The sequence below is a fragment of the Heptranchias perlo genome, chromosome 36 (genome assembly GCF_035084215.1).
Source record: "Heptranchias perlo isolate sHepPer1 chromosome 36, sHepPer1.hap1, whole genome shotgun sequence".
Taxonomy (NCBI): domain Eukaryota; kingdom Metazoa; phylum Chordata; class Chondrichthyes; order Hexanchiformes; family Hexanchidae; genus Heptranchias; species Heptranchias perlo.
In genome coordinates, this window is record NC_090360.1 from 8,279,709 (window position 1) to 8,300,998 (window position 21,290).

The window sequence follows — 21,290 nt, forward strand, 5'->3', positions numbered from 1 at the left end:
TGGGATAGTCCCACGTTTTGATGTTTCTATAGAGAAGAAACAGATTAATATTTACCCTTAATGTCCTACTAATATCCTAATATCCCCTTATGTGGCTCAGTGTCAAATTTTGTTTGATAATGCTTCTTTGAAGTGGCTTGGGACGTTTTACGTTAAAGGCGCTATATAAATGCAAGTTGTTAGTGTTGTAATGACTTCCTGGCTTTGTGCCATCAGTAATTTTCCATCCCCGGACAGAAATGAAGAAGTTGGGGCTTAGCTACAGCTAGTTCTGCCACACCCTGTGAATCGTCAGTCTTTTTGCCAATCGTACAGAAAATCCTGGTGTTACATGCTCCTAGTTCCAGCTCCAATATGTGGCGGTATTTGTTAGACCCACAAGACAGTCTTAAACTGCACTCAATCAAGAATGAAGAGGCCCACTGTGATTGACATGGACTACAGCCAAGAACCAAGGCTAATGCAGGAAAAAGAAAGGCAACAAAACCAACGCAGCAATTGAAGCTCTAACCAAGTAATGCAAATTTAGCCCCAGGCTCCTGACACAGAAGTAGGCCTCTGCAGGAAAGCACTCTCTTGGGGTTTATAGCATTGTAAAGGCTACTGAATAACAATAAGCATTATAGTTTGAGTTCTTTACAAGAGTAAATTTTCAGCTAGCTGAAAAATAAAAACGGGGGCTCAAATTAAATGCACAAATTTATTTTCATAATTTTGTTAGCTGGTTTTTGATATTGTTCCTCATCAGCATTTACCAACTGAATCAAATTGCTTTTGATTTTGTTCACATTTAGTCAACCGGATATGTGGTGATTTGAGAGGTAAGTTCTGATTTCAGTCAGTCAGAAGTATATTGTCTGACAAATGTGATGCTCTAAAATGTTCCGCCAAGTTCCGCACCCATGAGGATGGCCTCAACCGGGATCTTGGGTTCATGTCACGCTACATGTAACCCCACCAGCGAAAAAAAGTTATCTGTTTTTAATACAACTGGTCATTCTCTCTCTTTGCCTTTCGGGTGTCTCTCTCTCTCTCTCTGTCTTTGTGTTCTAACCGCTTGTGTATTCAGTAGTCTTGTATGTCATGTTTCCCTGTCTGAACACCATCCACTCCTTTGATTGCTGTGATTATCTCTCTGCCGAGGTGTGATAACGGGCAGTTGGAAAGATTATCTGTAATCACCAGGCATTGTTCTCTGACTATATATGCTGTGCCTTTATGGAATCCTACACTCACCTGACGAAGGAGGAAAGCTCCAAAAGCTTGTGATTTCAAATAAAACTGTTGGACTATAACCTGGTGTTGTAAGACTCCTTACATTTGCTCTAAAATGTGCAGTGCTAGGTCCAAATCTTTATGTCATATTGATAAATATCAGTTAATCAGACCAGCTTTTGTTTCCCCTTTTTCTCCAAAGGCATATTCCAGAATCATAGAATCTTGCAGCATAGAAGGCCATTCGGCCCATCGTGCCCGTGCCGGCTCTTTAAAAGCTATCCAGGAACTCCCCAGCTTTTTCCCCATGACCCAGCAAATGGTGGTGGCAGTCCTTCAGTGCCTTCCCTTAGTTGGCCTTAAGTGTGAGTCTAGACAGGCTATTTGCCTGTGGAGGGCATCAGTGTTGAGCCTGATTCCTAGTTGAGGCCTCTTGTGGAGTCCTATCTCGATAGAGATTCTGTTTCTCCCCTCTTTCCTAGTTTGCCTGGGCACTGCCTCTGTTCCAAGGGAAATGGAGGTCTTGCTCCCAGGCCGATGGCCAGCTGCTTGAGAGTAGCCTGGGGATTTTTGCTGGCGAAGGGTATTAAGGGATATGGAGCCAAGGCGGGTAAATGGAGTTAAGATACGGATCAGCCATGATCTCATTGAATGGCGGAACAGGTTCGAGGGGCTGAATGGCCTACTCCTGTTCCTATATTTCTATGAATGAGTTACCACCCTCACCCTGACTGAAGCATCACACATTGAACTGGCTTGGGAGGGACAAGTGCAACGAGGGATCCTGGTGTATTGAGGGTAAGAGGACAGGTTCCCTAATCCACATGGTCACATAGCTGTGAGGATAGGATCAGAATCAGGGGTGATTTTCTCCTCTATTCCCTGCCCAGCTCAAATAATGAGTCAACACTTACAATATGAAGAGAGGGCGCCTGGGCAAGGCACCAGACATTGGTCATCAGTCAGTGCCTTCAGGAGAAGGGGAAAAGCCCCCTTTGCGATTGGTGATCAATTCCTTTCTATACATTTCATCGGTGGGTGATGTTTAACACCTTTGTAGCCACAAAGATCGGCCAGCTGCAAAGCTGTCACTTAAGGTAACGTTCCCCTAATGACTTAGTGGCTAACTGTACCTCTTGGTGTGATAATGAGCCATACAGACCGGCAAAGTCCTTGGTTACATCCCTGGTATGCGCTGAGTTGGGTGATAATGGTAGGGGTGGCCTCAATTCCCCTAGGGACGAGAAACATAGCTCAAAGTTTCTACTCCTGATCGGGCAACTTTCAGGCAGCTCTGTTTGAAACTGTGCGAATCAGGGCAGCATTGAGTTTGGCTGTGTTACTTCCCACAGTTGAATAGTTTGTTCACACTCTCTAGATCACAGGTTTTCAATCTAAGGGTTGCAAGGGAATTCTGTGGGGCCCCAAATCCATCAGATTTCTACACTTTTTTTGTATTTTCTGACTCCTTATTTCTGTTCCAGAAGAAACAAGTTTTCTGTAATTCCAGCACTGCTTTCCTTCAGATGTAGGGAGTCGTACAACACCAGGTTATAGCCCAACAGCTTTATTTGAAATCACAAGCTTTCGGAGCTTTCCTCCTTCGTCAGGTGACTCACCTGACGAAGGAGGAAAGCTCCGAAAGCTTTTGATTTCAAATAAAGCTGTTGGACTATAACCTGGTGCTGTACGACTCCTTACATCTGTCCACCCCAGTCCATCACCGGCATCTCCACATCATGCTTTCCTTCAGGTTACTGACCCAGTCTTTTGTAAGTTTGCATTGTGGGTTCATGGGAGTGTGTCAATATTTGCAGGGGACCTCCGCACGGAAAGGATTGAAAACCAGCGGTCTAAGCTCACATGAAGAATACCACCAGGTCAATGTAGAAACAAAGAGCTGCTGACACAGGGAACTGTACTCCCGGCACAGGTCGATCCCGTTCAGGTGAGGAGGTTAGATGGAGAAGGGGGTAAAAATGGCAACTGTAAATCTGTCGTAGAATGGTTACAGCACAGAAGGAGGCCATTCGGCCCATCAAGCCCATGCCGGCTCTTTGTAAGAGCAATCCAGTTAGTCCCAATCCCCCGCTCTTTCCCCGTAGCCCTGCAGATTTTGTCGGAAGAGTTTAAGACAGGTGATCAGCTGGCCACAATTCAGCTTGGCTGAAAACAGCCTGAAGTTACCAAGAAGTTTGTTGAAATATTGATTGCAAAAGGGTCAATAATTCAAAGAGCCCGGTGCCCCGAGGAATGTTATCATTCTGTTGTTGCTGGCAACCAACCGGAAATGGCTGGCTGTAACTAGGACAGTGTGGTAACAATGTCAAAGGTGTGTCGGAACCTCATCTGGTCGTGTTTTTCCAGTTGGACTGGTTGTGAATGAGGGCGGAGCAATCAGATAGGAAGTGAAGCTGGGTTGTTAGAGGAGCACACGTCCTCAAAGGCTTCAGATTTAGCCACGGGGACGCAGCAACAAAAGCTTTACAGATCTGCCTACACAGCCAGCAGGTAAGAGTCCCACAGCCAGACAGATGAAAAGGGCAGTTCAGCCGCTGTGCGTTTGGGCGGGTAATTTGCGACCTGCGAGTTTTAACTGCAAGGCAGTTGAGCAATAGAATTTCAAAGGCAGGAAAAGATTGGTGGCCACAATTGTGACGTTAAACAAATTAGTCACTTTCTGTGTTAGACAGACAGCAGGAACCTGCAGATTATCGTGACTGCTTTTTTCGGTTGTAGCTGGTGTCCGACCAAAAGAGAGTTTCACTGAACGTCCTTTTCTTTGTTTTCCAGTCATGTATGTAAGAGGTCAGTAAACACTAGTGGCCCCCTTATGTACATAACTGAAAAACAAAAGAAAACGTTCCATTCATTGAAATTCCTTTGGCTGCTTTTTTTTTGGTCACAGGTGGCCAGTTACAAACAAAATGCTCTAACTTACGCTGTTTAGCCAAGTAAAATTGGGGATTCTGATTTCACGCAAAGCTGCAGATTGTCGCAGAATTTACTTTCCGTGTGGCAAACTGGGAAAGATAAAAGAACTTGGCATTTATGTGGTGCCTTATCAGAAGTGTCCGAAAGTGCTTCACATATAATGAGTTACCTAGATTTACGCTGGCTTGAATGTAAGCGGGCAGCCATTTTACACACAGCAAGATCCCACAAACAGCAATGAAATGAATGACTCGTAAATCTGTCTACTTTTAAAATGTGGTCAGCCATCTGGGTTTGGTAATTGTCCGAATCAATAAGTAATAGCAGGACTTGTCCGCCTAGCAGAGTAAATGTATTATGCATTTTCTTTTGTTTGTGACTATATGAAAATAATTTGAGGTATAATTTTGGATTGAATATTGAAGTATTGGTCTTTGGCAATGCCCTTTATTAATTGTATTTTTTGTTACCTAAGGAAAGAGACCCCCTAATTCAGGGATGTGTGTCCTTTCCTGGTCTCTTCGGGGCAGAAATTCCTTTAGGCCCGTTTTCAGGCCTGAAGTGGGTGCCGTGCTAGGCCCAACTTAGGCCCGCCCAAAATTAGGCCTCGGGCCTTATTAACATTATCTGGACAAGCTGCTGGCGCCTGGCGCGCTGCCACAGGCAGCTCGCCCATTTTGAAGATGAATTTCAGGCCGTAGCGGCCGCAGGTAAGTCCCAGGAAGGGGGAAGGTGAAGCAGCAATGTTGGGGGAGAGGGGTGTGTGTGGAGGGGGCGGTGGGAGCCGTTTGGGATACTGTTGCGTCGGGGGGGGGGGAGGGAGGGGAGGGGGCACTCCTGCTCCTCCTGGCTCCATAGGAACAATTTTTTAAGATTTAAAAAAAAAATCTTACCTTTCATTGGCGGCCACTGAAGACTCTTGATCTCCAGCTCTTGCTTCGCTCAACACAAAGCAATCTCTGCCAAGGGATCTAAAACAGGTGTTATGTCCCTCATTTGCATAGCGGACAAGGACCCAACTCCTTTATTGCAATGGTGCAGTTTGATGGGGCTGAAACCTACTGCCACTGTTTTGAGAATGACCCAATAATCATCTACAATTAATTTCACAATAAACGTGCGGCTAATGGAGCTGTAATTGTTGAGATATAAAGGTTACTGTGTACTAACTAAGTGGACTGCACGGGTGGCGATGTCCATTCTACTGGCACATACAAAAAAATTGCCTCAATATTGAATAAAACCATTTCCTAAAATTATTGATTGGGTGGGGTGGGGTGGGGGGGTTGGAAACCTGGATTGATTATGTAGGAATTACCAGGTGATTGGGAGTGGTTTAAGGAAGTAATGTCATCAAGAGGCTTAGGGGCATAATTCACAGAACGAAACTGTCACCTGAAGCCCGAGATGAGGCCACTGCCTTGTCGTTGCACCCTCTTCTACCCCCGCCCCATGAGCTGTGATTTTTATTATATAATTGCCTTTATTCTGTCTTTTCTGTTGGGGGAGGGTGTCACACCAAATATCGACTGGCAGTCGACACACAATGGCGTCCAACCTGAAAATCGAAGATTTTCTGGCTTGTAGTGCTGTTGAAGCACAAATTACTTTAGGACATCTTGAGTAACTATCTTGGACCTTCGTCCAGCATCAAAAAATTAATATTTGATCTACCTTGGCGTTGCACATGGCAAGTAGGAGAAGGTAGCCTTTCTCTTGCCTGCCTCTGCTCTTTTCGTGTTGCTTTTTCACTCTCTTTCGTTTCTCTCTCTTGTCTTAACTCTTTATGCTTCTCTCTGTCATCTGCTTCTCTCACTATCCTTTTTCTCGTTCCTTCCTAGTGGGAGCATGTGGGTGTCTGGTATAGTGGGGAAAGGAGCATTTGGGGTGGGAGTAATGGGGCAAAATGTGGCTCTCAGCAGCTCCCAACCCCTCCCTTCCACAATCACTCGTACTCCCCCACCCCCCCACTCTCATTTGTTCCCTACCCTTCACATTATAACTACCCATTCTCCCTCCTACCATCCTCTCACTCCCATCACTACCCTTACCTCTTCCCCTTTGAGCTACTCACACAAATCCTGTATTCTCCCCTTCCCCCTTGCTCTGCCGTCATTCATCTCACCTTGAACCCTCCATCCAGGGAAGGATTAGAGGGGAGCTGAGGAAAAATGTTTTCACCCAGAGTGTGGTGGGTGTCTGGAACTCACTGCCTGAAAGGGTGGTAGAGGCAGAAACCCTCATCACATGGGAAAGTGGGATTAGGCTGGATGGCTCATTTTCGGCCACACAGACACGATGGGCCAAATGGCCTCCTACTGTGCCGTAAGTTTTCTGTGATTCTATGATTCAAAATGCCGGTGCCCATTGGGAACTGAGCTGCTCCAGATCTGGCCAAGGCTAACAGTTTACCCCGCCGCATTTTACTGCAGAAAATCTTTTTTCCATCGCTTCGGGTTTCATTCAGGGTTCTAGAAACGAAAGAAGCAAGTGCTCACCCCCAGAGTCAAGAGTTTTTAACCCTGTGAAACTTCACGAAGCCCCTTCACCATCCACAGTGGGAATGTGCAGCTGAGACAGAAGGGATTGATTCAAACACTCCACAACAAGGTTTTGAACCACTGCAATTTCTACAGCCTCAGCACTTAAATTCTCTCAATTGTTATAACTTACTTCTTGGCTCAGTGGTCGAACTCCCACCTCTGAGTCAGAAGGTTGTGGTTACAAACCTTGAGCACATAATCTAGGCTGACACTCCAGTGCAGTGCCGAGGGAATGCTTCACTGTCAGAGGTGCCGTCTTTCACGAGATGTTAAACCGAGACCCTGCATGCACTCTTGGGTGGACATAAATGATTCCATGGCCACTAGCCTTTGGTCTGTCCATCCCTTGTGGAAATAAACATCCTCCATAACAGGAGATTCCCTTTGTTTTTAGCTTTCCTTCCATTCCATTTAGTTGGTCCAGGATCCGAGTGTTCTAAGGGATATTCTGTGATGTGATGCACCCATGATTTCCCAGCCCGATGGGAGGGCTGGACGGCAGAATCACCTGTTAGTTGCAATAATTTTGATTTCATATTTGAATTTTTCTCCTCTCCCTCTTCCCTCACTTCAATGTAGCGATGTAGCAAGCTCTTTCAGTGTAAACCGGTTAATTGTTGCTTGCAAGTAGACAGGCAGTAATTTGGTACGTAATGCAAGGGAATACACCCACACATACACGTGAGTTCTGTAGTACAACATTCTCTGTAGGAGTTGGTGCTGACAACAGCAATAATATCTGCTGTAGCCCTGTTCTTGGTGCATGGGGCAAATAGCAAACGATTATCAGTTTGCTTTGTTCGTTTGCAGCATATAAAACTGCCTTTGAATAGTTGTGTCTTTTTAAAAATTCCTTCTTGGGATGTGGGCATCGCTGGCATTTATTGCCCATCCTTAGTTGCCCTGAGAAGGTGGTGATGGTGGGCCACCTTCTTGCATTACTGGTAGTGGTTTGCTACAACTGAGTGGCTCGCTAGGCCACTTCAGAGAGCAGTTATGGCACATTGGTATGGGACACATATAGACCAGACTGGGTAAGGACGGCAAGTTTCTGTGTGTATATGTGTGTATATTTATATTTCAGCTGAAGACAAGACTAGGCTCGAGCGTGACGCCCTTAAGGTTAAGTAATTTGCCAGCACCTACAGTCTCCACTCAACTACTTGAATGAGGAAGCAGACTCATAATTCAAAATATGATAAAAATTGGACATATTTTCACTCCTAGGAGTGGGTCTTAGTGTGAAATACTGCAGCTACCACTCTGAGACCAGTTGGTGCAACATCAGTGGCAGCAAACGTGGAACTGCAGGGTAAGATTTCTGCTCCTAGTGCTCCCCAGTTCCTGTTTTTCAACCGTTAATTTTAATGGATGGAGAGCTGCGCGCTGTTGTGCCAAAGCATAAAATTCACTCTCGTGTCACCAGCGTGTGACAGCAGGTTCACCATCGTGGCTGTACCATCACCACAAGGTCAAAGAGGAGGCCCATCACCATCTCAGGGTAACTAGGGATGGGCAATAAATGAGGCATCATGAATGTGAGAGTGTTAATCACAGGCCAGTTTCTTCACTCACTGAAGGGAGAAGAGGTACCTCCGATGAGCAGTTAAAACATGAATGAATATAAGGGATGACTAAGAGACAACAGTAAATGTGCAGATACCCACCAAAATCAGACCATCTAGAATTAATTGTCGGTTCAAAGTGACACAGTTCGTCGTTGAAGGGAGCAGGTACATCTCAATATACAAGTATGAATGCCAAACCTTTGTGCTGACTATTTGTAGCAGAGTCAATCTGCAGTGGTATAAAATATTGTTTTTTTTTTCAGAATGAAACTATTGTTCTTCACTCTTTTACTCTTCATATTGACTTTGACCATCTTGCAGTCTTCCATAGCTGCTAAAATAATGATAATCCCGCCAATCATGTTTGAAAGTCATTTGCTCATATTTAAAACACTGGCAAAGGCATTACACGGTCAGGGGCATGAGGTCGTCATCGTGGCATCGAGAGGCCGAGAAATTGAGGAATCTCCTCACTACAGACTTCAGCAATATCCTGGTATGTTCACCACGCAAACTGCAGACGACTTCCTGCAGGAGAAAATGAAGAATATCTTCTCGGGGAAGTTAACCTCGCTGGAACTCTTTGGCATTTTGGATAATTACGCTGCCAACTGTGACCAGATGGTGGGCAATCAAGACTTAGAAAAGCGGCTGAGGGAAGAAAAATTTGATCTGCTGTTGGTTGACCCCAATGAAATGTGTGGTTTTGTATATGCTGAAATCCTGGGTGTAAAACACGTTATATTCTCCACTGGGCTGTGGTTCCCGGCAGAGCTCGGAGCTCCTTCACCAGTTTCTTACGTTCCAGAATTTAACTCCCTGATGACCGATCGGATGAACCTCTTGGAGCGAGCTTGGAACAGTCTGATTTACATTGTCAGCAGGATAGGCACCAGGTGTGCCATCCTTCCAAAGTATGATGCAATTCTGAAGAAACGCAATGTGAAGCCCTCCAGATCCATGATGGAGATAGTCCAGGGCTCCAGCATGTTTCTTCTCTGCACTGATGTAGCTCTGGAATTTCCCAGACCTAGTCTACCTACCATTGTTTTTGTGGGAGGAATCCTCACGAGGCCTGCAAATCCATTGCCGGAGGTAAGTCATCCAATTCAGCCTTTAACCAAAAGTATCCTTCCATTGCAACTATCCAAGTAAGAAAGAGACATGAAAATCTACCTCAAATATTTAAGTTTGCAGATGGAGCCAAATTAGGGGTAGCTTCAAATAATGGGGAAGAGCTAAACCAAATGCAAAGGGATCTGGAAAGGAGGGTTAATGAGTGGCAAATGATGTGGACAAATGAGACTATGATGTGGAGATGCCGGTGATGGACTGGGGTGGACAAATGTAAGGAATCTTACAACACCAGGTTATAGTCCAACAGTTTTATTTGAAAATCACAAGCTTTCGGAGCTTTCCTCCTTCGGTCACCTGACGAAGGAGGTAAGCTCCGAAAGCTTGTGATTTTCAAATAAAACTGTTGGACTATAACCTGGTGTTGTAAGATTCCTTACAATGAGACTAGGGAAGGGTTAAAAAAAAGTGGAAAAATAAACAAAAGCAAAATACCGCGGATGCTGGTAATCTGAAAATAAAACAGAAAATGCCAATAACGCTCAGAGAAACAGAGTTAATGTTTCAGGTCGAGGTGATAAGAGATGAGCAGCTTTTAAGCAAGTGCAGAGCCAGAGAAAAGGGAGCTGAGAAAGAACAAAAGGGAGAGATCTGGATAGGGTGGAGGGCAGGAGTGATTAAATGACAAAAGTGATGAAGGTGCAAGGCAAAAGGGAGTGATAATGGGACAAATATTGAAACAAAAGATGGGTCCAGACGAGGCGTAAATGGTTACAGAATATCTGAGAGAAAATGATTACAATCAATGGTAAGGCCTGAAGGCTGTAAAGTGAGCAGTGAAGAAAGCTCACCGGATCTTGAGATGAGGAGCCTGGGATTGTTTACTCTGGAGAAGGCTCTGATGGGATTCAAACACTGAAGATCCTCGAGGGAATAGATACACTGAACCTTGATCTGTTCACAATTGCCACAAACTCTAGAACCGGGGGACAGGGGCTCAAGTGGAAAAGGGACGGTGTAGAGAGTGTTTAGATTGAACTACTTTGCAGAGTGTTTAAAACCAGTATTGCGAGTGAAAAAAAGCCACAAAAAGGGGGAGGTGGTGTTCACAGGGGTTTGTATTAGGGATGCTCTCATTTACTAGATCAGGACTTGGGAATGGAAGGAACAACATTAAAATGTACTACATTGAAGGGGCATGAAACAGGTGTGTGAAAGATTGCAGGGCAGGAGGACATAGATAGGCAGATGCAGGTCAATGTAGAAAAATGTAAAGTAATACATTTTGGAAATAAGGGAAAGGAAACATGTCTTGTATAGTGAGATGGGGTAGAGGAGCAGAGGGACCTTGGTGCGGAAGAGAATACAGATCATTAAAAGTGGCCCTGCAAATAGATAAGGCCGTTAAAAAGTAGAATCTTTGTTTTTTTATCGAGCCACAGAGTACAAAAGCAAGGGAGTAATGCTGAGCTTGTGCAAAAACTTCAGGCCATAGATGGGGTGTTGGGTGCAGTTTATAGGAAGACCGTGAAAATAACGAGAAAGATAAGGCGTAGATTCACTGAGATGTTACCATGGATGAGGGAGACTTGAGAAGTTTGGATTTTTCCCATTGGAGTCGAGAAGGGTAAGGGGTGACCTGATAGAGGTCTTCAAGATTATCATAGAATCATAGAAGTTTACCACATGGAAACAGGCCCCTCGGCCCAACATGTCCATGTCGCCCAGTTTATACCACTAAGCTAGTCCCAATTGCCTGCACTTGGCCCATACCCCTCTATACCCATCTTACCCATGTAAATAGAATTATGAAGGGTTACGATAAGGCAAGTAGTGATAGATTGTTTCAAAAGCAAAATGCTGCAGATGCTGGAAATCTGAAATAAGAACAGAAAATGCTGGAAATACTCAGCAAGTGAGGCAGCATCTGTGCAGAGAGAAACAGAGTTAATGTTTCAGGTCCATGATCTTTCGTCAGAACTGCAAATAGATTGGAGGACTGCAGATAGATTGTTTCCACTGGTTGGTGAGAAGGTTACGAGAGGGCACCAAAAGAATTAAAGGGGAAATTAGAAAAAAAAACGTCTTTAAACAGAATATGGAATTCTCTGCCATGAGCCATTGTTGAAGCAGGGTCCCAGATGTTCTTTTAATAAGGAATTGGATGGTTGTTAGCCCATTATTCCTGTTGCTGAATAAAAATTGTTTTCTGCAATGATACCACTGCTTTTTTTTTGGGTAACACACATCGAAAGTTAGGACAGGAGCTTCCCTGGATTGTATCAACAGTGGGAGGGGGTCCTCGGGGGGTGTGTCAATATTGGCATGGGGTCTTCCACACAGACAAGTTCTAAAAACACTGCTGTGAGTTGGAGGGGGTTGGAGTACAAGAGTAAGGAAGTCTTACGACAATTATACAGGGCTTTGGTAAGAGGAGTACTGCATACAGTTTTGGTCTCCTTATCAAGGGAAGGATATACTTGCGAAGGTTCACTAGATTAATTCCTGGGATGAGAGGGTTGTCCTATGAGGAGAGGTTGGGTAGAATGGGCCCATACTCTCTGGAGTTTAGAAGAATGAGAGGTGATCTCATTGAAACATATAAGAATCTCAAGGGGTTTTGCAGGGTAAATGCTGAGAGGTTGTTTCCCCTGGCTGGAGAGTCTAGAACTAGGGGGCACAGTCGCAAGATAAGGGGTCGGCCATTTAGGACTGAGTTGAGGAGGAATTTCTTCACTCAGAGGGTTGTGAATCTTTGGAATTGTCTACCTCAGAGGCTGTTGATGCTGAGTCTTTGAGTATATTCAAGGCCGAGAAAGATAGATTTTTGGACTCTAGGGGAAATCAAGGGCTATGGGGATTGTGCAAGAAAGTGGAGTTGAGGTCAAAGATCAGCCATGATCTGATTGAATGGCGGAGCAGGCTCGAGGGGCCGTATGGCCTACTCCTGCTCCTATTTCTTATGTTCTTATAAGGGAGGCTGTTAATTACAATTAAAGCTTGTCGCCCATTACATGGAGCATCAAGGACATTAAACTAAAGTTAGACCTGAACAAGGTAGAGCATTCTCCCACGATCCCAACTTCTTTTCAATGCTTTGATTTTTGAGAGACGTATGTGAATTATTGCACAATAATCCATACCAATCAAAATGAATATCTGTCCAACTTTGAGCAGCAAGGGCTTTCATTTTCCTTGTGATTCTTTGGATTAACACATTTAAAAAATATATATTCCTGACTATATATATATATAACATTTTTATAGCAGTTGCTATGCCAACCAACCAGCCAGCCAACACACTGGTACTATTTACCCAGCAGAGAGCTGGCACAGTGTGTGGGCAATGGCTCCTTTTCCTGTTTCCAGACAATCAGTGCAGTAGCTGTAATGTAGTCAAGGCCCGCAGTATGGATTCAAGTGGTTAAGAGTGGGCACTCTGTCCAGGCAGAAGGCGCAGACAAATTAGAAAATATGTTTTAATGGTTTTTTTTTTAGCGTTTAGTCTGAATCACAGAGTTGCTCACTCCTACCAGTTAAGTGACTCACTGATGAGATAAGCAGCAGCAATTGAAGGAGGGGGAACGGCCTTGTCAGGTTAACCCTTGTACAGTTTCAAGGTGGTGCCTGGGTTGTTTCCAGAGAGATGAGAGACAATTTACATTTCATAACAGGGCAGTGTTGAAGCTGACTCTGGACTTGTACTTAAAACTGATTCTACAGCGATTTAATTATAAGATTTCATTGGAGTTGCAAATAGAACTGAATATGATTTTAATTTCTGCTTATAACTTGAGTCCTCAGCAGCTATGCTTCATATGTGAATATAAAATGACCACTCTCCACGGTGTACTCATTGTTCATACAGAAATCCTGGGAGAACACTGATATCAGATCACATTTGTACAATGCCCAGCTGCCCTTAAAAAAGAAACAAATTTCCTTTCACTGAATATCTTACTTTCCTTATCTGTATTTATATACTGAAAACCGTTTTGGATTGTCGGATACTAAAATAAACCAGCAGAAGCTGTTTGTGTCTCTACGGTTCCAGGTCCCTGCTTGTTGAGGCACAGATGACATCAAGCTGATTGTGCGGATCAGGAACAAGCTCTGTCGCTCTCTCATAGGCTGCGACTATCTCCCGGTGCTACTGTTTGCCGGGGATGGGGCTGCAGTGAGTCGGCATTAGATTCCTCGGTTAAATCCGGGGCTATTTCCAGCACCTTTTCCAACACTTCCGCCTTCCTGAAAGTAAAGTAATTGCTTACGTGTCACACATTGGCCAACACAGAGAGCAGGCAATTTGAAGTGAGCAGTGATGGATGGATAATAGTGAGAGTGGATAATTAAAACGGTCATGTGATGCCGAAGGTGTAAAATGAATGGAAAATTTTGTGTGCGCATCATTCTGATGTCAGAGCAAGCCACAAAGATTCAGTCTCCAAGCGTGTTGTACTGACCATCAGCGTCCTTAAGCAGAAATAAAGAGAGTGTTTGTAGTTTATTCCTATATTTATCGATCCCTGTGTGAAAAATATACCATGTCACCCACATTTTAATATAAGGAGAAGGGAAATTGATGCAGCCTTTTAGAGACCATTGGTGAACAGCTCTTGGTTAGCGAGCAGTGCAAGGTGGCAGCAAGGAATTATACTGCTAGCTCTGCACATCTGGCAATTTTGTGGGGACGGAAGCAGCACTGTGCAAACGTCCGCGAATGCCTTTTCAGAGCTGTCCGAACCAAAAGCTGAACAGCACTGAAATGGATATTCTGAGCTGTGTTCAGGAGGTTGGATTAACGCACAGGCCCAAGGGCCAAATATGGCCCCCCCCCTCCATAAAACTCACCATAACCAAAACTGCGCACAACCAACCGCTGGATCGAAACATACTGGCACTTAAAAATACTGGCAGAAGGGGGCGAGGTAGAGTCAGCAGATTCATTACAGTACAAATTCTGACACTTCCTGGTGCAGTCCGCATTTGTGCTTCAATGGGGATCGTGGGGGGAGGGGGTGTTGTGCGGGGGAGGGGAGGGGGTGTTGTGCGGGGGAGGGGAGGTGCGGAGGGGCCCAGAATTCTAACTCCGGCCCTGGCTGTACTTCCAGCTAACTATTAAAAACATAAAGGTGATCTCGTGGCCTGCACGAAAGCTTCATAATCAAATTGAAACCGCATTTTAAACTGATTGCACGGTGATTTAGTTATAAGGACCACTAGTGTCGTAAACAGAGGTTTATAGAGGTAAAGGAAATATGATTTTAATTTATTCAAAGCTTGCTTTGCACAGACTGTAGTTATATTACAGCCAGTGTAAGACCCGAGCTATCTGAGACTACCTCCCCAAGGTTGTCTCACACCACTTTGATCTTGGCTATGCTCCAAAGTATAGATAAGGTTAAAGCCAGTTATTTAACTTGGACAGTGAGCAAAGGACACAAGTACAAAATTCACAGGCCTTGAACAAAACTGGAAATCAGAAAAAAAAAACTGTGTTGCCCCCACAAGGTGCTTGATGGATGGAAGAGACTCCCAGAGAAGCTAGTTGATTTTGGGGGCATTTAATATCCTTAAAAGGGAAGCTGGAACCATATTCTGTTGAGAGGGTAAAGGAATATTTACAGTGTTGCTTTTTTTTTCAGGAAAGTAGAGGAAGGAATTTAGGGGAATAAATTGGGCCATGCCATGCCTGTTTATGGGGTGAGAAATGTGCATGGGAGGGGGATCCTTTATGGGCACGCCTGACCTCTCCCGGTTGTGACCCCCAAGTGCCTGGGGTTTCCTGCCTGATACAGGCGTTAGGAGCCTTGACTATGCTATCTGGGGCCTGATGCCTGTTCTCAGACCCCCTGCTACCCACAAGTGATGTTAACTGGGCCATTCATACTCCACTCAGTTTCTCCAGGTCTACAGCGGCTTAGCCAGTGGTCCTTAAAGGGATCGCAGGAGGCTGCTGAGAAAAGGGAAGTACGTTTTTTTTTTAAACTTATACATTAATGTAGAGTCAGGAGGAACAGGAGTGCACCACCTGGCTCCAGAGCGATACCGCGGGCCACTGCCAGCCCAGGCTCGCTCCTCCCCCACCCCTTCCACCCTCCGGGACTCACCTATGGGTCGGCTGTGTGTTGGGGCCGGCTGAATTTTCCAGGGCGCTGACTGGCGAGATGCATCGGGGCAACCGATTGGCGACCGCAACTTGCCGGTTTTGTGTCGATGAAGCCCCGAGACCCCAATTTTCAGTGAGCCTCGGGCCTACGTCCGCAGGTGCACATTCGAAGTGTGCCCCCACTTTGCGCTGGTTTCCTTGAAAAGGGACCAATTTCTCCCTCTTAGTGTTCCTCAAAATAAGATCGACAGGTGTTCTTTTTAAGGGGAGGGGAAGTCCACTTCTTATGGCAACGGTGTAATAAAACTGTGGATGGAGACTGGTTGTTGGTATCTAAAATCATCCTTCTAATTCGCCTTTTTGTTTTAAGGACCTAGCTACTTGGGTGGAAGATGCACCCAATGGCGTTGTGGTGGCGTCATTTGGTGCTGGAGTCAAATATCTTTCAGATGATTTAACAGAAAAACTAGCAGCAGCCTTTGCTCGTTTACCTCAGAAAGTCCTCTGGAGGTAGGTAGAGCTTTATTAAGTCGTTCAAAGTGCGAAACTTCAAAGAATGTTTTACCCGAGTACACAGAGTGTACAGTAAACTTCAAATGACCAGGCGGAAAAGTTTTATTCTGCATTGGCATACCCAACGTTTGCCAATATAGTCTACAGCACCTCCCTTCCCTGCAACCTCTACTACTGAGAAGGGGCAAAGCAGCGATTTCATGGATATATCATCTCTGGCAAGTTCGCCCCCAACTCACACACCATCCTGATTTGGACTTACAACTCTGTTCCTTCACTGTTGCTGGGTCACTATCCTGAAATTCCCCACCTAATACCATTGTGGGAGAATCATTACCTCGAGGACTGCAGCGGTTCACGGAGAAGGCCCACCACCGCCTTCTCAGGGCAATAAATGCAGCCTTGCCAGCATCATCCACGTCTGGATGACAAATAAAGAAAACATGCTGTGGTGGGAAGCCACTCTTGGACGCCAAACTGTCGGGAGGTGGTTGTTCTCCATGGCAAGGGAAGGAAAACAAAGAGAAAGTCCTCTTCTGTCCACCATTTTACATCTCCAAGTGCCTGGCTCAGAGCTGCATAGTTGGTTCTCACTCCTCTCAGCCACAGTTGGCCGCACAGTGGGAAACTGGGGAAGGAAACCGGAGAGCAGTTTTACCCTAGAGAAACCCTTCAAACATTTCTTTTGTGTTCGATGATCACGTTCCCATTGCAGCAAAGTTTAAAGGTCACATTTAGCCAGAAGAGTTGGTGGGCCACACCAGAGAGCATTGGGAAACTGGACCATGGCTGCAGTTCCTGGCATGATTTCAATCAACCTTTCAAGGGGCGGTCACTTTCCCAAAGTGAAAGAAGGCAAAGTCAGAAGACGGTTCAGCCTGCACGGCTCGCACACTTTCCAAGAAGTTGATTGAGAGCAGCATCGGCAGGTCACCTGTCCATCTTCTCAATGGTGGGGTAGTGATTTGGGTCTTATCTTCTCTTTCAAGTAACTGAGCATGTTGGTTGATATTCGTTCTGAACAAGCATCAAATTAAAGAAAATAACTGTAGTGATAGTATAATAACAGCTACTGCGTGACATTAAACACATTCTTTTTTTCAACTTCTAGGTTTTTTGGAAAAAAGCCAAGTTGTTTAGGGAACAATACAAAACTGATGGAATGGATACCGCAGAATGATTTGTTAGGTATGTGTCAACAGCTTTGCAGCAACATTCCAGGATTAGGTAAATAAGCATCTTCCAAAAGGCAGAGTCCAAGGGGGAAATGGTGGTTGGGGTGAGCAGGACGATAAGGAGGTTGGCGAAATTTGTCCCACAGCTGGGTCAAAGGACGATGGGACAGTTGAGGTTGCTGCTCGTAATGGGGCAACGTGTTCCTTGATGGGCCCTTTGAAGAATGCTGAGAGAGGCTCTGGGCTTATCCAAGGGGATTCAAGCCTGAACCACTTACTGGTTCAAAGTCTGTGTCTCAAATTGGTAAGACTGTTTTATCCAGATTGCTGTTCAGACAGAGGAGAATTCACACGATGGCACACAATATTTTCCTGTAGCCAGTGTAGAGTAAAGGTCCTCTGTTGTTATTCATGGGTAATGTTATCATTTACCTCGATATTAGGCAGGAAAAGGTACACTCCGAGGGGTAGCAGACATGAGGTCAACTTACAGGAGTGGCCGGTGATGCTGAACCCAAGAAACTAGCATTAAAAACCCAAAAATGTAATGGTCTGTGGTACAGTGAATTCAAAACTGTTACTTTTATGGCAAGTTTTTCCTTTTGCTGGTGTCAGTTTTGTTCTTGACATGCAGTAGTTCAAGAACAAGCTATAATAACTTCCACTTATATAGTGCCTTAAATCCTCTGACAGTTTTGATTATATTTATACGAATGGTTTGCTTAAGTTGTTTTTGAGTCAACTGTGTAGCCTCCAATTATTCTTTCTTCATACTGCTGACACGCCATGTTATAGGGTAGCCGTGGGAAGGCAGTTCTGTAATTATTGCTCTGTCTTTACTAAGGAGGGATATTATGTAGGATTGTAGCTGTCTGTGGTTGGTTATCTTGATTCAGTTGATGATTCAGTTGATGTTCCACTTGCGTGATCACACACACGGTATGAAAATTGAACAATGTAGCATGCTGCTGGCATTCACTGCAAGTAATGTGACGATGTAGAACAATAAAAGATGAAATTCTCTCCAGACCAAATGTTCCATGTTACCCAGTGGCTTGTTAATGGGCACATGTCAGCTATTGTTTCGGTAAGTGGAGTTGGAAGACTTGTACAACTATCAAGATTGTCCATTTACCCTGCATCTTATTTCCACAATATGTGTGAGGCAGTAGCATATAGATAGGGGGGAGGGGAGACATAATACCTGTGAGCTAGCTGAAAATGATTGTCACCTCAAGCAGTGTTTTGGAGCTGAACTACACAATTTCATTAATCTTCGAGAACGGTGATACTTTGTAACATGGAAAGTAATTACTACAATCTGTGTCAAACTAAGCTTTTCTCTCAATAGGGTATTGCACGACAATTTTAAATTTATTAACTTGGGGCTCATTTGTTTTAGGTCACCAAAATGTAAAGGCATTTTTGAGCCATGGCGGTTTGAACGGCATCTACGAATCCATCTACCATGGCGTACCAGTGGTAGGGATTCCATTCTTCGGAGACCATTATGATATCATGACGAGAATCCATGCGAAAGGAATGGGGATTTTTCTGTCCTGGAACACAATGACTAAAGAGGAAATATATCGCGCCATTGTCACAGTGACCACAGATACTAGGTAAGAACCAAATAGCAGACTTTCTAAACCTATGTTTTGCATTCATTCTGTCATGCACAATCTCCTTTCTCTGCTCTTTTGTCATTTGCTCGCACTAAACTATCTCTATTGTGGCTACTTTCTCAATAAACGAATGACAAAGGCTTGCACATATCGTACAAAAGCAACTGAAATCATTCAGCTTTCATGGAGGCAGTATAGGATCACAATATTTGTATTGTAACCCAAGCATCTATAAGAATGTGCTCATTGAGTACAAATTAAAAACAAATGGTTTTGCTGAAATGAGTTTGCTCTGATTACCAGGTACAAGAAGCAGGCAATATATTTATCCAAACTACACCAGGACCAGCCACTTCACCCAGTGAACCGCACAGCTTACTGGCTAGACTACGTTCTCCGGCATGATGGAGCGGCGCATCTGCGCCCTACCCTGTACGACATGTCATTCTATCAGTATTACATGCTTGATGTGGTAGCTGTTTTTATTGTATGTGTAACATTACTTTGTTACTGCTCTTTCAAAGTGGTGAGAAAAATGAAAGGAAGCGTTTTGCCAAAAGTTAAAAGCAGCCACACTCAGAATGGCTTTCAAAACAGAAAGATGGTAATTGAGAGCAAAAAGTGCAAGTAATACATTTCACAGTCTTATCTTGTCTGATCACAATGGGAAACAGATACCTAACTGGGTTTCTTGCATTGGAAACTTAGTTGCAGAAGTATTTTGATAGCCTGAAGTTAACGTGTTAGGTTTTAAGCCATGAATGTTATTTCTATTGATTTTTTTAATAATAAATATATATCTTTATAAATTGGTGTGGAATTTGTGCGTAGTTTATAATAACTTATAAAGCTGAGATGTTTGTCTAGTCTAATCTGTCATGCCTTGCTTTACTATTCCTCGTCTAACCTTGTTTGTTACTGCTCTCAGTGATGCTGACAGGGCTCCATTTATTGCCCATTCCTTAACTGCCTTGAGAAGGTGGTGGTGGTGACTTTTCTCTTGAAGCAATATGTTACGAACGGCTTGCTGGGCCACGTTAGAGGGCATTAAGAGTTGCACGTAGGCCCAGTGAGGTGGCTGGCTCCCTTCCCTGAAGGACATTAATGAACCAGTTTTTACAACAATCCACCAGCTTTCTTGGTTATTTTTCTAATGTCAGCCCACAACTTACCCGATTTATTCAATTCAGTTTCACAACTTGCTATAGTGGGATTTAAACTCAATATTGGGGTTGTCAGTCGAGGACCATAATCACTCCGCAAATGCAACCTGTTTTGCCTCCTGTAATCTGCCTTCCTTATCTTATTTTGCATAACACATCGTACCTAATCTTTCTGACCTTGCCTACACCATCTCAACTAGCCTACTTTGCCTAACGTAGCTTCCCGGGCATAGGCTAGCCTTCTCTCCATTGTCTTGACTAGCATTTTGTCTTGTATGGACTACACTGCTGACTAACCCTGGTATTCTGCCTTGCCCACCTCAGCGAACCTAACCCACCATATCAATTTTATCGAACCATCAGATCGATCTTAACTTACCTAGCCTTGAATAACCCAACTTGCTATGTCTAACTTACCACAACGTACCTTGTTCTACCTGCTCCCCTTGTGTAATTGCCTCGTCGTACCCACCTAATCTACTTTCTCCCCAACCTAGTTTACATTGTCTTTACTACCTATATTTTCGTGACAAGCCAACCTTTCCTTTCCAAGCTCAGCTTGCCGAGCCTGCCTTCCTTTGCCAGCCGTGAATAAGCTCCTCTGCCGCATACTGACGTCGTGGCTGCTGTCAGCACCAGTGCTGCATGCACTTCACAAACCAACTAGACCAAAGTTAACAGTATAATATTAGGTTATAACATTAAAGTAGGAAAGCAATTCAATCAGTTTTTTGATTACACCATCAGCCCTATAAATGGAGTTGAGGTACAGATCAGCTATGATCTAATTCAATAGTGGAACAGGCTCGAGGGGCCTGAATGGCCTACTCCTGTTCCTATGTAACACCACTGAAATGTGCACAACTATAGTGACTCAAGATTAGGAACATGAAAATCAACCAGGATTCCTGCTCCCGATTGTTATTGTTACCTGTGCTGAAAGTTGGTGTGCATGGGCAGCATCAGGTTTGGCCAGATATCTCCTGCAGTCAGATAACCTGTCACATTCACCAGCAAGGCTCACACAAATAATGGCGCCTCATACCTCAGCTCTGGAACCATACCCCAAGAAGGAAGCGGGCAGAAGAGAAAATTAGGAGTTGAAGAAAAAAAAGGGGGCTCCAGTGTAAGTACCACATGATCTGTACTGTTGTTGTTTTCTGCACTGCTTTTTTTGAAAATGAGTTTTGGTGAGGGTGCCTCCAAGTGTCAATTTTTGAAGGGATTCACTGAGAATGTGCCAATATTTGCAGGAGTCTGCGGGGCGGGGTCTGTCAGTATTGAAAGGGTGTCACTATTTGCAGGAGTTCCCCCACATGAAGTTTGAAAACCACTGTTGTAGGGTATTCGAATTCTCATATCTATTCCATT

At 44.3% G+C, this 21,290-nt stretch overlaps 1 protein-coding gene across 5 annotated transcripts; it reads left to right on the forward strand.

Annotated features, from left to right (window-relative positions):
• Nucleotides 1-303: 303 nt before the first annotated feature.
• LOC137304057 (2-hydroxyacylsphingosine 1-beta-galactosyltransferase-like) lies at nt 304-19,565 on the forward strand. Of its 5 annotated transcripts, none has more exons than XM_067972481.1 (8): nt 304-514; nt 3,033-3,163; nt 8,273-8,425; nt 8,524-9,355; nt 15,814-15,953; nt 17,068-17,144; nt 18,534-18,753; nt 19,060-19,565. In XM_067972481.1, exons 4-8 carry the CDS (start codon nt 8,525-8,527, stop codon nt 19,385-19,387), a joined length of 1,596 nt encoding a protein of 531 aa, XP_067828582.1. In that variant the 5' UTR covers nt 304-514; nt 3,033-3,163; nt 8,273-8,425; nt 8,524; the 3' UTR covers nt 19,388-19,565. The 5 variants fall into 5 exon arrangements, with proteins under 5 accessions (XP_067828582.1, XP_067828581.1, XP_067828585.1 ...); XM_067972480.1 differs by lacking the exon at nt 304-514 and adding an exon at nt 750-821; XM_067972484.1 differs by lacking the exons at nt 304-514; nt 8,273-8,425 and adding an exon at nt 750-821.
• The last annotated feature ends 1,725 nt before the right edge of the window (nt 19,566-21,290 follow it).